Below are 15,604 nucleotides of genomic sequence, written 5' to 3' on the forward strand. Positions count from 1 at the left end.
ATGAATAGCATGGGGGCACACACCACCCAGAGGGGCAGCAGTGCCATTTACTCTTTAGATGAATTTGACTTGCTCTCTTGTGTTTTAAGGTTGCTGATGACCGCTATGGAGTGTCCTATAACATTGTTGGGGAAAACCTCATTAACTTCCACATATCAAGCAAATTCTCCAGCTGTAGGACTGTAAGTGGGAGGCTTATTTGACATAATATGAGTGACAGAAGTAAGTTTAACACAAGCAAAAAAAAAAAAAAAATGATAAAGGTATTCATTGCTCTCATTTAATTACATTATGTCACTTAATTGGGTGGAGCCTGTTTATATAGTAAGAAAGAACTGCTAGCCTCTGGTAAAACAACTTGTAGTGCAGGGCCCTATTTTTATATAATCCCCGAAGGTTTTTTCTTACAAAAACTAAAATAAAAATATACAGGACATATACAGATCCTGTATAAACTTGCCTACCCTCTGATGAACTCATCTTTTTGGGGGACAAATGGGTATTATTCTCATCAGTAAATAAGAACCCATTCTATCTGGTTGCTAGGGCCCAATTTAACCTAGCAACCAGGCAATGGTTTAAAAGAGAGACAGGGACATGAATATAGAGAGGGCCTGAATAGAAAGATAAGTAATGCAAAGTAACAATAACAATGAAATTGTAGCCTCATTTAAAATCCTCAAAAGAGGAAGGCAAATAATTTGAAAAGTTGCTAAGAATAGGCCATTCTATAACATAAAAGTTAACCTGGGGTTTGTTATTTGGTCAGAACCTACTATGTGTCTATAGGTATGGGGGTCTGTTATATGGGATTACTAGGATTTTCTGGATCATTATAACTTTATTCTATAGCTTGGTTACCATCATATACAAGGTTGTGTCTCGCTGCAAACAATTTAGAATTTTAAAGGCGGAGTCCCTGTTCCTTTCTATATGCAGATTCCAGGCAGGCAGTGGATCTGGGCTGCCAGGGACCACTTTCAGTCCATACTTGCCAGAGAACATTGTGGCCCCACTCTTACAACAAATAGGATTAGCCTGTGCTAAATGTAAAAGATGTCATGTAGACCTATAGTAGAAATAAGAAAGAACAGATGGATATTGTCATTGGCTTGGACCATTAGGCCTGGTCTATAATTAAAAAATCTAAAAAAAATTACCGTTACAAGGTATGTACACCTCCGGCTCTCTTGACAATGCTGCCCAGTTAAAACATAGGTTGGATCGGAATGAGATTGGAAATGTACTGGGGCATTCTAATTTCTTCAGCCTCCTTGTTTATTGGCAGCAATGGGTACTGAGCTAGCATGGGAGATATGTCTATGAAGATTTTCATTCATCCAGGTCATGGTATATCTAGTATAAATAAATTTAAAGCAACTGGACTTGTTTGGGAGACCTTTGTAAATACCAGCAAGGGAGTAAGCTAAGACCTTTTCTTTCCTTTTGTATGGATTTGGCCAAAACATAGCAAGCCTAGGTCCAACATGGGGCCTTTCTTGCATCACAATATTGACAGTTTAGTAGGAATAGTTCTAAAGGGGGCATGGTTTGGGGCAAATCAGGGTGTCAGGTTTATTTGGGTTTGGCTGGGGAAGATGTTGGGGGGAAAACCCTGGCCCTGTACAAGCCAAAGATTGGTTTTCAGGTCTTCCCCAGTGATGAGCCCCGGTATAGTTGCAGCCCATCTACCTTTTGATAATTGTCAGTGATAGGGTTTTTATTTAAGTTTTACTTTTGTGCTACAGTAGATGTATTTTCTACAGTATCCAGGCTCCCATACAATCTGATTTCTAGCCCAATTCAGCCAAATTAAGCCGCAAAATAAGTCCCCTTTAGCCAACATATTTTGGATGGATTCATATCAATCCATCCTAGTCAGTCAACAATATATACTGTAGACAAAACTGGCCTCTTTCTTGAAACCAAGGAAACTAAATAATTGTAGTAAAATTGCCAACCTAAAGCTTCAGTTAGCCCACTGAGCAGAAATATAAAAGTGTAGACACAACTGGTTACCCCTGTTTGAATAAACAGAGGTATATTAGAGTTACAATAAAGAGAAATAAACCAATTTATAATTATGGTTGTAACGATTATTTATTTTTCTATTAAACAGACCAACTACACTAAGCTTACACTTTGCAACATACTTCCATCTGACATATTAGTAGAAGTTGCCATATTGCTTGCTACATCTGAAAGAAATTGCAACATCTGAGTGTCTGTACAGCCCTATTGGGGTACATAAGACACAGTAATGGGCAGTGCCCCCAGCTTAAGGAGCTAAGGACACATACACTAAGAGCGCCACCATGTAGGTATTTCACCTGCCCAGCTCCTAACAGTTACCCTTTATGTCAGCTTCATTAAAGGAGACATATTGGATAAATGGGAAAACCCCTAACCCTGTAGGCAATTATGAATAATATCCGGTGCTGGTTTCCCTTTGGGCTAAACATTAACCCCATCTGTAACAATGGCCCCTTTATTGGAGCTCCCTATAGATCCTCTCACTTCTCTGTCCGAGTTTGAAATGAAGAGTGGGCGTGTCCTAACGGTCCCTGCCAGAAGCACAGTAGGAGGGGGAGAGCCAATCACAGCCCTGCACTCACACAAGCACAGATAGGCTTCAGTTCCCTATCAGGTCAGCCTAGCTGCTGATTGGTTCCTCTCCCCGGCTCCCCAGCTCATCCAGAGAATTCAGCCAGCAGGAAGTGGTACAGATGGGCGGGGCTAGTGGGGTTTTGGTGGAATTTCTCAAAAAATCAGTCAGAAACACAACTTTTTAAGCACAATCCTTCTATATCTAGAGGAGTATAATTCACTGGCACATTCATCATTTTTATAGGATATGTCTCCTTTATTAGGAAAAAAAGATAACACAGACAGGAAGACAACAATTTTTTTTATGCAGGCGACTATTTTTCGTGTGGCAAATTTTTCAGCGAAGTGAAACAGGACAGATTCGCTCATCGCTAATGGCAACCAATCATATTTTTGTTTTCACTATTCAGCAATGACAGAAAAAATAGTCACTGATATGTTGCTATAGGTTATTACCATACGCAAATTTGCCTGGTATTTATAATTGAGCACCCACAAGTTGTGTATTTGTTGTTCTAAACCTCTACACTGAATGGATTCCCAAATGTAGGCGTCTTGCATGTTGGAAGCCAATTTTATATAAAGTCACCTCACTAGATTTACTATAGCAGCAGATCACAGGATCAAAGATGATTTACACCAAACATGCAAAACACATTAAAAGTGATGTTTGTTTGTTTGTTTAAATGGCACTCAAGTCAGATGATTTTATAAATATCATTATTTTATTGTGCCTTAGAAAATGTATTAAAAAGCCATGCTCTTTCATTTTGCTTTGAATAGCAAAATGAAATAGGTCTGAATCTTTGATCTTCCGAGTATTCTTGAGTTCTCACATATGTGGATACTGGAAATCCCATGTAAGCAGAGCTGCTGTGATGTACAAATGGGATGGTTTGAACTGAGTCTGACTGAGAGCTGGGGAAGGGGATTGATGCCACTAGGGTGAGAAAGACTGCAGATTGGGTGCTGTGGAATAGGACTTGATGCACACAGAGAGGCAAGAAGGTGGGCTAGGGGCGCAGAGCTGCTCAGTGATGCGGATAGTGGGTCTGTGGGTCAGGCAGACATGTGAAAGGGTGATTAGAAACCAACACATGACCTCCACAACATGGCCACCTCATACGCCGATATCACGTGTTATGTCATGTGATTGTACTGCGCTCCGCCTTCTCTATGTCGGAACCTGGGCTGGGTGCCTGTGGTGCAGCTGATTGGGGTGTGGAAGTACTGGAAGAAACATGGCGGCGCACAGAGGCGCTCTGGTGAGGTGCAGGATCTGATTTCCCGTACCTGCAAAGTAGAGTGCGCTGGAGCGCAAACATGGAGACAGAGGAGGAACAGCATATGACCACACTGTTATGCATGGGGTTTTCTGACCCTGGCGCTATCCGCAAGGCCCTGCGTCTGGCTAAAAATGACATAAACGAGGCGGTGGCTCTGCTGACCAACGAGAGGCCCGGGCTGGACTATGGCTATGAGCCTATGGACAGTGGAAGTAGAAGCAGTAATGACAGTGGCAATCGCGGCAGTGGAGGCTTTGACCCTCCCCCTGCCTACCATGAGGTTGTGGAGCCTGAGGTGAGAGGAAAGAGGGAGCGGGTTTGGAAATGATCTTTAATTATTAGGATACGCACACTCTATTGGCTCTACCTGTCAAACTTCAGTGGGTATTGGTGTGTTGCATGGCTCGCCGATCAGGAGGAATTGTGCAATGCTTCTGTGTTTAGAAAAGGTTTTTGGGCAGAGGCGAAGATTCTTCCTTTCTATATGGTTACTGTATCTTTCCTTTAGTAACCAGCACACATATGGTTCCTTTCCCAGATTTGTAGAACTGATCTATATATCCGAGTGCACAGCAGTCCAGTGCAATGTTAATTCTGCTAATGCAAACTTGTACTAGTGATCACAAAAGTTTTGCCAACTATCGTCTGTTTGACATCATTTCTGCACACAGGACACCACCATTGCTCATATAACTTTATCATTTGTGTTTCACTGACATTTGCAGCGACACTAGTACACAGTGACTGTCACTTGTGCATTGTGCAACAGTGAGTATAGTTTGGGACATGCATTCTTTGTGCAGAGCAGTTGCATGCTCTGTATTATTAACTGCAAACTAGGGTCAATATTTTATCTGTTACCTTTAAAGACTTACCATTTAAAACTCAGAAATTTAGCATGGTTAATAACAAAACAGCTGCTGCATGCTGAGGGCAGTTTGTATGCAACTGAACCAGTTGTTTATCAGTCCTGCAGGATATGCATTTTATAGCAGCTTGTTTTATAATGGAAAAATAGGCAATTCATTCATTCAATTGTTAATGAACTACCCTAAAGGCATCACTTGACAGCCAAATATTTTGGAAGCTGATTTGCAACAGCAGCTTGGCGGTACCAGGTTACACATTCCTGCCCAAAAGTATTCTTTGTACTTTATTCATATGCAGAATGGTTTCATGTTATCATTAATAAAAAATCCTAGCACAGATTTGAGTGCAAAAGTCATAAGAATGTTCTACCAGCTCAGAACTGCAAAAGACTTATCACTGATATTTTTAGCCTGAACATTCATGCGTTAGGTTTGCTGTGTTAAAATGTTTTTTTTTTTGTTGTTTTTTTTTTTAAATATGAAATACCTAATTGACGAGGCAGAAAGTAATGTGACGCCATACCTGGTAATGGTGTTATGATATCATATAAGGTAGATCATGCATTCGTAATCCAAGTCATGGAGAGTATATAAAATTACATCATAGTAATCACGACATTCAGCTGTATGCCTGTCTTGGCATTATGCTATGACATCTTAATAGGTAGAGCACGCAATAGATGCTGTAATGCAATTCATGCTGTAATGCAACATTATAGTATTGATGCTTACATTTTCCTGTTTGCCCTGTTTATCTCAAGCAATAACAAATAAACATAGATTATTCTTTCTTTAAAGAATTTTCCACTACAAGCTCTGTTTATTTGAATCGTGCTTAACATAGGAATAATTTGCCCCTTTAAAATGAATGGTAACATGATGCAGGAGTAGCATTATATTGGACTTGATAATGGCTAGTGCCAACTGTGTAACCCCTTAATTTTGTTTCTTTCCCAAATAATTTAATGTATACTAGCCTATATTCTTTACAGAGCACAAAACCACATATAGTGCTAGACAAACACCACTGTTTCTACAGTGCAAGTGTGTACTTTGTGCTCATCAGATGATAACATAATCTGACACAATATAACAAAATTATCTGATGGTCAGTACTTGTTTTAAAATAGGTGTATCAAATCCCCAATCTAACCACGATTTATCAGATCTTCAATATATAGCTCACACAACTATACATTAAAGAAAATACATCTAATATAACTATACAGTTATACACAAGAAAGAGTATGTTGTGTATACCTTTAATATTATTAAGAAGAACCCTCACTTATTAAGCGCTTATAGAAGCAATAACAATGAACATCATAAATAACAATGTATGGAAGTCTCTGTAAAAAATGCGGACTACAAATCTGCAGTGGGTCATTGTGCTACTTGCGGTTGCATAAAAAACTGAAGATTAACGTTCCCATACACAGTGACCTCATAAACTTTGTGACAGATGATTGGATAAATAATGTACAAGGGGGCAAACACTGAATGACCGCCTTTCTTTCTTTTGTTTTGATCGTGCAGACAGTAGGAAGGGATTGGATAGACAACTGTGGCTCATCTTAACTTCTTCATCTTCCAATACACCATATACTAGCTGAAATGGTGCATCAGCAGATAACATTTTAATATGTTATTGGTCAGGATCAGCGGGCTCCCACTTATACACAGAAAATAAAGTTTGTATCAGTGCAATATATAAGGGCTCATTTACTTCTGCAAGCGCAGTTGTGCGCCTGCCCTTTTCCCTGCAATGAGTTGCTTGTTAAACCACTTTCATGAAAGGTGCTTGCTACCTACTGCCACCTCCTCACCAGGAAGTAGCTCCAGGGTACCTTTCGCACCCAGCGCTAATAGGAACAGCACGCTTGAGCATGAAGAATCAGCCACAGACTTTACATACACCGAAAACATCAGGAATGGCAGGCAGACTTACCCACAATTCATTTAGATGCACTGTCCCTTTGCGATCACAATGATGCTAGAATTCGGGGGGGAATGCTGCATTGTGAGGAAAAAAATGCAGTGATTTGCTCCAAATTGCACTTTACTTGCTGCACTTGTGGATGTAAATCAGCCCTCTAAGTCTTCTGCATATAAATTATTATTACAGATGGAAAATACCTTTCAGATAGACCTGTAACAGCATTCCAGTAATTTTTTATATATATATATATTATTATTATTAACATTTATTTATAAAGCGCCAACATATTCCGCAGCGCTGTACAATAAGTGGGTAACATACAGAGTAACAAATAAAGCAATCAATAACCGATACAAGAGGTGAAGAGGGCCCTGCCCAAAAGAGCTTACAATCTACAAGGTGAAGGGAGATATATATATATATATATATATAAACTTCATTTTAAACATGTTTTCTTGCTAGACTTCCTTCAGAGTCTTGCCATGTAGATATGTTGCTCTTCATCTGCAGATCAGCAATCATTTTAATTCCTGCATGCATGTTTTAGCATATATATACATCTTTTATCTCATGACAGAGCTGTGTGAAACAGACTGCAAGTCATCACACAAGAAATAAAGAACTGAAGGGAAATATCTTTTTCTTAAAATGGCCAAACCATGCTTTCCAAAATATTATCGCCTCCTTCTGTGGCATTTCTTTTTTAAATGTATGTGGCTGCCATCTTGCTTGTGTAGTATCTGGCATCCCCACTGCTTGGCACTAGTTCATTCACATTATTGAGACTGTTTCCTTGATAACCCCTTGATATAATTTTACCTACACTGTAATCTAGGTAAATATGTTACTGTATCAGGAAATAAAAGGACTCTGCATCTCCTATAGGGAGTAAGCAACTGATCACCAATGCTTTTATTCTTCTGCAGCAGTACACAAGTTAGAATTGTCTCCAATTCCTATTTGACTGGCACACAAAGTAGGCATGGTTTCCCAGTTGAGTTGTCATCTTTATTAAAAGTTATATATAATTTTTTCAGTTGAGTTAAGCAACATAGCATATTCCATTTTTGTGTATAAAAGTAATCCTCTAAAGATGAAACGTTCTGTACTCCCAAAAAGGTTGTATCCTGATAAAGTAATGCTCTGTAACTTTAAAACATTGTGCCCTGGTAGTTGTTGCTGGCCATACATTTGACCCACATTATTGCTGACAAGACAATAACTAAGACTAAAAATAAGCTGTCAATGCACCAACATTTGGTGAGGAGCACAACATATGCTGCAGCACACCAAAACCAAGGCAAGGAGTATGCACGTTCTGTCCCTTTTACCTTGGATGATAAAGTCATTACTTATGACTTTAGTTCTAATATTCCTCAGCCCCCATTCCCTATCATAACTGCTCAGCAGCAACTTACTGTGTTATAATAAACTTTTGTCAATAGATTGTGGGGGCAAAGCTTTTGACAGCCATGGGTAAGGTTTTGGAGTTGTTCAGCAACACTTAAAGGAGACATATTGTATAAATTGAAAAAAAAAACAATTTTGTAGGCAATTATGAATAATATATGGTGCTGGTTTTACTAAAATGTAATACTGTCTTTAAAAATGGCCCCTTTATTGGAGCTCCCTATAGATACTCTTAGGGCACATCCACCTTTCATTTGAAACACAGACCGGAACCTAACATTTTTTTTTAAATACCTACAAAATCTGTTATCTATGGATTGATTCAACAATTTCTATGTGGAGACTCTCAAGGTGCTTTCAAACAGCTCCCAGCATCCATGAAATTGACTCTTCAATGCTTGTTGAGCTATCTTGTTCATCTGCTTTACATGATTAGTTGCTGCAACTTTTAAAACCTACAATCGCAGCAACTAAAAATTCAGTCAAAACCTCCATTAAAATATACACAAGTCGCCATGTGCGAAATGTACCGTGTGGTACAAGTCACTGCAAATGGATTTTAGAAAATTGCAGTAACTGATCAGATTTTGTCTCATTGACCGCTAAGCTTGTTCCCATCAACCCGAGCCTGAGAGATCACGTAATCACACTGTTCATGTCCCAGTTATGTAGGCTTATCCAAGAAATGGAAAAAGTATCAGGAAGATTTGGGATTGGGGTGAGAACAATACTTAAAAGGGGTGTTGTGTTACTTGATTTATTTGAGTGTCACTCATTTTTGCTGTGACCCTGTGGAGAGCTTTTTCCATGTTGAGGTGTTTTGACAGAAGAGACTGTAAATATTACTGTACATTAATGTTGCACTATTGAGTGTTACCTGGAATTTTTTAAAACATGGCTTTTTGGCAGTTGTACAATTGCAAATTGTAATGTTGTTTTATATTGGGGTGGGGAAGTGGCAACAAAGAAGGTAGAGAAAATAAGTTTGTTTCATATATTTTGCTTCCTGTACTTCCCTTATATAAAATTAGCACATTGATTTAGCAGTCACTGTTTAGAAGTACTGTTGTAATTTTGTAAGTGCAACATTAAAATTATTCTATCCATGCATTTGCTCTCTTTCTGCCATTATGCCCTTTCCAATTATTCCAAATTACTCACTCAAAGCCATTGCTATCGCTTTCCTGTTTCTTTCCGGAGACCTTTTCAAAATAGAACCTTGACTCACACACAACACATAATCAAGTCGCTGCTTTATGTGCTTGTCATGTACACTTTTCAGTTGCAGCCAGAATTTTTAACCTAGGCAGCTACTCAATTTATCCGTCTGCCCTCTCTCTTTTTCTTAAATATAAAGTAATATTTCTAATATGAATGCTACCTTTAAAGTGCATTAACATATTCTGCATCACTTAACTTTCTGTTTGTTTCCTTTATACGGTCAGTACCAGCTATTTTTCACTACCCAAATCCTTCACCTTGTAAATATTGCTGATTATGATTATCATATATTTATAAAGCACTGGCATATTTCACAATCTTATACAATAAAAGTGTGTATACATCAAGCATACAAATTACTTTAAAAATATAGAAATAGTGTCAAACCCCGATTGTATGTTTTCTTGCAATTTACACCCAATTTTTTCTCAGTCTATGCCTATTAGAATGCATTTCAATTCCTGGATGTTAATGTTTTTTTTACTATTACTGGTCAGCTGTTGCCTAAGTTAAAGTGCCTAAGTTTAAGTGCACTTGGAATTTATTTTGATCCTTTGATAATTAATTTCTTATTAACACCGTTAGTTAGTAATTAGGTAAACTCTAGCCAAATAGCACCATTTAACCATAGTGTGTTATTCCATGAGTGAAAGTCCAGAATGCACATTGTTTTTAAATCCTGGTTTCTTTGCAAACTTGCTTGACATTTGGATAATCAATGTTTTATAAGCTGTTCTGACGTAAAGAGGAAATACTGTTTTATTAAAGCTATTCACTTTTTCATGCTAATATTAAAGCTCATGAGCCAGATATTTTGCAAGGGATGCAAAAACACCACTGAAGAAAAGGCTTATTCATCATACATCTTTTAAAGGAACAGTTCAGGGTTAAAATAAATCTGGGTAAATAGGCTGTGCAAAATAAAAAGGTTTTATTATAGTTAGCCAGAAATGTAATCTGTAAAGGCTGGCCAAATTGGGCTGATTCTTGGCTTGAGAAAAAACACAGGCTGAGAATTGACCCTACAATGGCATCTGGCTTCCTTTCCAGCACCAGAAACCACTTAGTTGTCCCGGGTGCAGGCTCACGTGGTGCATTTCAACATGGAAACACATGAGTATACTTTTCCACACCAAAGTCCACCATGTGTGCCTGCATCCAGGCTGACATAATGGGTCCAGGTGTAGGCATGGAAGAAGGCTGATGCCAGTGTAGGGGCTGGTTCTCAGCCTGCGGAAAAATGGCCCTTCGTGGCATTGGTCTTACTGCACATGGGCAAACTGTGCTTTCTATTACATATAGGGGTATGGGTTTTAATCGCTGCAAAAATATATGCCCAGTATCTTCTTAGAGTGAGCCAAAGAAATGCATTTTTCAGTGGTCTGCTATGGCTCCTATGACATCTGACAGTTTAACACCAACATGTTGCTTACAGGACTTCTAAAAAAAGCTGTGATATAGAGTTTCTCTCTTATACCCTTCACTATTTTAGATGGTAGTAGATCACTGAATCATTTCTACTATTTACTATTTCAACACTTAGGGGCACATTTACTAACCCACAAACGGGCCGAATGCGTCCGATTGCGTTTTTTTCGTAATGATCGGCGATTTTTTCGGAAAATAGTCGCGACTTTTTCGTTACTAATACGATTTGTGCGAAAAAACACGAGTTTTTTGTAGCCATTCCGAAAGTTGCGCAAAATCTGGCGATTTTTCGTAGCGTTAAAACTTGCGCAAAAGTCGCGATTTTTTCGTAGCGTTTTAACACCTTTTAAGTTTTAACACTACGAAAAAGGCGCAACTTTTCGCGCAAGTTTTAACGCTACGAAAAAATTGCCAGATTTTGCGCAACTTTCGGAATGGCTACGAAAAACTTCGTATTGGTAACGAAAAAGTCGCAACAATTTCCGAAAAGTCGTAAAGACGCCGAAAAAATCGCAAAAAATACGAAAAAGTCACAAAATGTTCGTTTTCAAATCGGAATTTTTCCAATTCGGTTCAGATTCGTGTCTTAGTAAATGTGCCCCTTAGTATGAACAGTCTGCAGCTGTAGGTAGCTGCCATAGGTGTCTGTTAAGGCACATAAAGTACTGTTGTATTAAACAAAAAAAATGCATTCATTGGAGGGATGAAAACATAATTTTGCCTCTGTAGATCCAGTTTTTGGTCCTGTGGACTTGAACATATGCAGAGATGTGCAACTAAACCGGTAAAAAGAATGGAACAATTAAAATGAAGGAAGATTATCAAAGTTATCAAAAAAAAAGCTGCCTGCTTGGATGATATCTTAGGAAAGCATCATATACAGGGATACATTACTCTCAATTCTAGCTAATTTTGTACATGAATGTGTTTATTTACAGAATGTGCCAGGAGATCACTTGAAGGGGTTAAACTTATGAACCAAATGTTCTTTTTAACTAAATAACTATGTACATGTTTGGGACTCGTTTTCCAGATAAGGGGTGTTTCTGTTATTCGGCTCTCTTACCTTAAGCCTGCTAATTGTTTCCAATTGGCTCCAATAATGATTCATTATACTGTATCTTAGTTGGGATCAAGTATAAGGTATTGTTTTATTATTACCGGGAAAAAGGAAACCGTTTCTAAAAATGTGAATTATATGATTAAAATTGAGTCTATGGGAAATGACCTTTCTGTAATTCTGAACTTTCTGGATAATGGGTTTCTGGATAAGGGGTCCAATAACTACCGTATTTTTCGGACCATAAGACGCACCAGTTTTTAGAGAAGGGAAATGAAGAAAAAAAGATTCTGAAACAAATAGTGTCCTAAAATATTTTATGTGCATTAAAACCAGCAGCACCTAACATATTGCCCCCATCTGTACCAGCAGCAGCAATCAAGAATTGCCCCCATTTCCTGTAAAAGCAGCCTACCTGTAAACTCCCAGCCAGCGGTCCTGCTCAGGCCTCAGGATGGTTTTCCCCGCCACACAGCACAGCTGCACACCGCCGCGCCTCTGTCCCTCTGGCTGCCATAGTTTGAATGACGCGCATGCGTATGGGCGCGCTAGTGTCTATTATGCATGTGCACAGCGCCGGCCCTGCACAGAGACCACACAGAGCCGGGCAAGTAAAAAAACTTTTTTTTAAAGTATATGTGTAGGCTATATTTGGACCATAAGACGCAGGGACTTTTTCCCCCCCGCTTCTGGGGGAAAAAAAAGTGCGTCTTATGGTCCGAAAAATACGGTACTCTATCTCAAGAGCTACAGTGGATATAAAAAGTCTATACACCCCTGATAAAATGTCAGGTTCCTGTGCTATACAAAAATGAGACAAAGATAAATCATTTCAGAACTTTTTTCTTTTTTAATGTGACCTATAAATTGCACCCTTCTCCTGATATCTTTTAACAATAAGATCCCTTAAATGATTTGGAAGCTCTCTGTGGACCATGGCTTTTGCTGTGGGATGCGACTAAACAAATGTCAGGAAAGACCAACTAGAACAGCTTAACTTTATTTGGGGTTAATCAGAGGCACTTTAAATGATGGCAGGTGTATGCTGGCTCCTATTTAACATGATTTTGAATGTGATTGCTTAAGGCTGATGCCACACGTGGCGTTTTTCCGCTGCGTTTTCCGCTGTTTTTTCTCGGCCTAAAAACGCCGCACAAGCCACACAGCCCCTGACTATGGTGTTTTTCAGCCTAGTACTGGTGACGTAAGCAAATCCCGTTTCCATGGTGCTAATAGTGCGAAATAGCAAAAAAACGCCGCGTATTTACACTAGGGGGCTGATTTACTTACCCACGAACGGGTCGAAATGAGTCCGATTGCGTTTTTTTCGTAATGATCGGTATTTTGCGATTTTTTCGTATGTTTTGCGATTTTTTCGGATTCTTTACGAATTTTTCGTTACCAATACGATTTTTGCGTAAAAACGTGAGTTTTTCGTATCCATTACGAAAGTTGCGTAAAAAGTTGCGCAACTTTCGTAATGGATACGAAAAACTCACGTTTTTACGCAAAAATCGTATTGGTAACGAAAAATTCGTAAAGAATCCGAAAAAATCGCAAAACATACGAAAAAGTCGCAAAATGTTCGTTTTCAAGTCGGAACTTTTCCAATTCGGGTCGGATTCGTGGGTTAGTAAATCAGCCCTTAGGTCTGGCAGCTGCCTTTGCGTATACATAGGAATAGCTTGCTTTGCAAATACTGGCGTATTTCAGCCTACGCTTGAAAAATCCGTGCTAAGGCGTTTTCTAGCGTATTTCCGCATTGTGTGGTTTGCTTCACGTCTTTTCAAGTTATTTCTATGGATGATGATATCAGGCGTTTTTCAGCCACCGAGAGAATTAGAATTATGATTACTTATGTATACACTTATATACCTTTTTTTAGCATGATAAATATGACTTGTGCTGAAAATTAATTCAACATTTTTTAATAAAAAAAAACTTTTTCCTAATTTTCATGCTATTAAAAATGATTAATGAAAATGTATTTTTACTTTCATGTACTTCCCCATTTATATCCCTTTACACCAGACCATTTGTTTAAACAGAGATAACGCAGCCTGTGTAAGCAATGTTCTCCCTTTCCTAAGCTGCAGCCTTTGTTAGGTTTCGAGATAAGGAGCTTGAATACTGGATGCCTGTCAAATGCAATTTTGTTAATTGATAGATTGTAATTCAGTGAAACAGGTTTCTGGTATGAACTCCATGTGTTCCTCGGTTGTCATATGACTATAAGGGTGAAGACACACTGAGCTACTTAGTAGCACCTACTTGTCATGGCTACTGAATGTCAGAAAATACCCTGCCATAGACAGTACTGAGAATTGCCTCTGTTAAAACACACATAGTCTGTTATCAGTAAATGATCCACATTGTCTGTTTTAGTAGCTGTGAAAAGTAGCTGCGCCTAGTAGCTGTGTGTGTCTTCACCCTAATGGGAATTTCTGATGTGCCAACAGATAAAAGCCAAAAGGCTTGAGCAACCATAAATCTGCCCCCCCCCCCCCTGAAACTGGATTGCTTGACTATTTTTAGACCTGTGACAGGATCCTGCTCGTGCTATGTTCTGCACTATTACTATTATTCGGGTGTGCAAACCTGTAAGAGCCTTCTAACACTCTGTACCAGAAAGGCTTAGTACTATATCCTTTGAGTAGGCTTCAGTGTCCTCTTGATATGGAGATGTCCGTAGAATCTTCCCAACTCAACTTCATAATAGTATGTGCTTGCCACCTGTTCATAGCTTCACCATATTTGCAGATCTCTTTAACAAGCATCTTTGGTCCTGTCTGTTTGGTCTGCTACACAACTTAGGATACGTGATCAGGTACTTTTGCACAGCCCATTTCCCTTATAATATATGGGGAAGGAAGTGTGATTCGCTTCTTTTGGAAAAGTTCAGTGATAAATACTCCTCTACAAATCTGAAGAAATGGAGAGTGGCAAAATTTTACTGTGATGAGCTCTAATTTCACACAAATCTGCCCCACAGTGTTTTAGTTAGTCTCTTTATAAATGTGTCTTTGCAACAGAATCTGAAAGGAGATGCTCGCGCATGCAAATGGAATTCTGTTTTATTAGTTATTACCAGATCTAAAAGAGGATCTTTCCTTGTAGGTTTCTCAGCTACCTAAAAGTTTTCATTCAGCATATTTGCAAACCTGTATTCTGATTTGACTACCCTGTTGCTCTACTCATGGAAAACAAAGAGACAACAAATCCTGTTTCTTTTGACAGAGAACTCGGTGCAACATTTACAGTGGTGTGAAAAACTATTTGCCCCCTTCCTGATTTCTTATTCTTTTGCATGTTTGTCACACAAAATGTTTCTGATCATCAAACACATTTAACTATTAGTCAAAGATAACACAAGTAAACACAAAATGCAGTTTTTAAATGAGGGTTTTTATTATTTAGGGAGAAAAAAAATCCAAACCTACATGGCCCTGTGTGAAAAAGTAATTGCCCCCTGAACCTAATAACTGGTTGGGCCACCCTTAGCAGCAATAACTGCAATCAAGCGTTTGCGATAACTTGTAACGAGTCTTTTACAGCGCTCTGGAGGAATTTTGGCCCACTCATCTTTGCAGAATTGTTGTAATTCAGCTTTATTTGAGGGTTTTCTAGCATGAACCGCCTTTTTAAGGTCATGCCACAACATCTCAATAGGATTCAGGTCAGGACTTTGACTAGGCCACTCCAAAGTCTTCATTTTGTTTTTCTTCAGCCATTCAGAGGTGGATTTGCTGGTGTGTTTTGGGTCATTGTCCTGCTGCAGCACCCA

The 15,604-nt window shown here is 38.9% G+C and overlaps 1 protein-coding gene across 1 annotated transcript in view; it reads left to right on the plus strand.

The window, feature by feature from the left end:
- Window positions 1–3,722: 3,722 nt before the first annotated feature.
- usp24 (ubiquitin specific peptidase 24) overlaps window positions 3,723–15,604 on the plus strand; it is a 100,877-nt gene continuing 88,995 nt past the window's right edge. The window contains exon 1 of the mRNA XM_002931607.5: window positions 3,723–4,188. Coding sequence (XP_002931653.2) covers window positions 3,931–4,188 — 258 coding nt within the window. The 5' untranslated portion in view covers window positions 3,723–3,930. The remainder of the gene's footprint in view (window positions 4,189–15,604) is intronic.

This window comes from Xenopus tropicalis, chromosome 4 (assembly GCF_000004195.4).
Source record: "Xenopus tropicalis strain Nigerian chromosome 4, UCB_Xtro_10.0, whole genome shotgun sequence".
In the NCBI taxonomy this organism is placed as follows: domain Eukaryota; kingdom Metazoa; phylum Chordata; class Amphibia; order Anura; family Pipidae; genus Xenopus; species Xenopus tropicalis.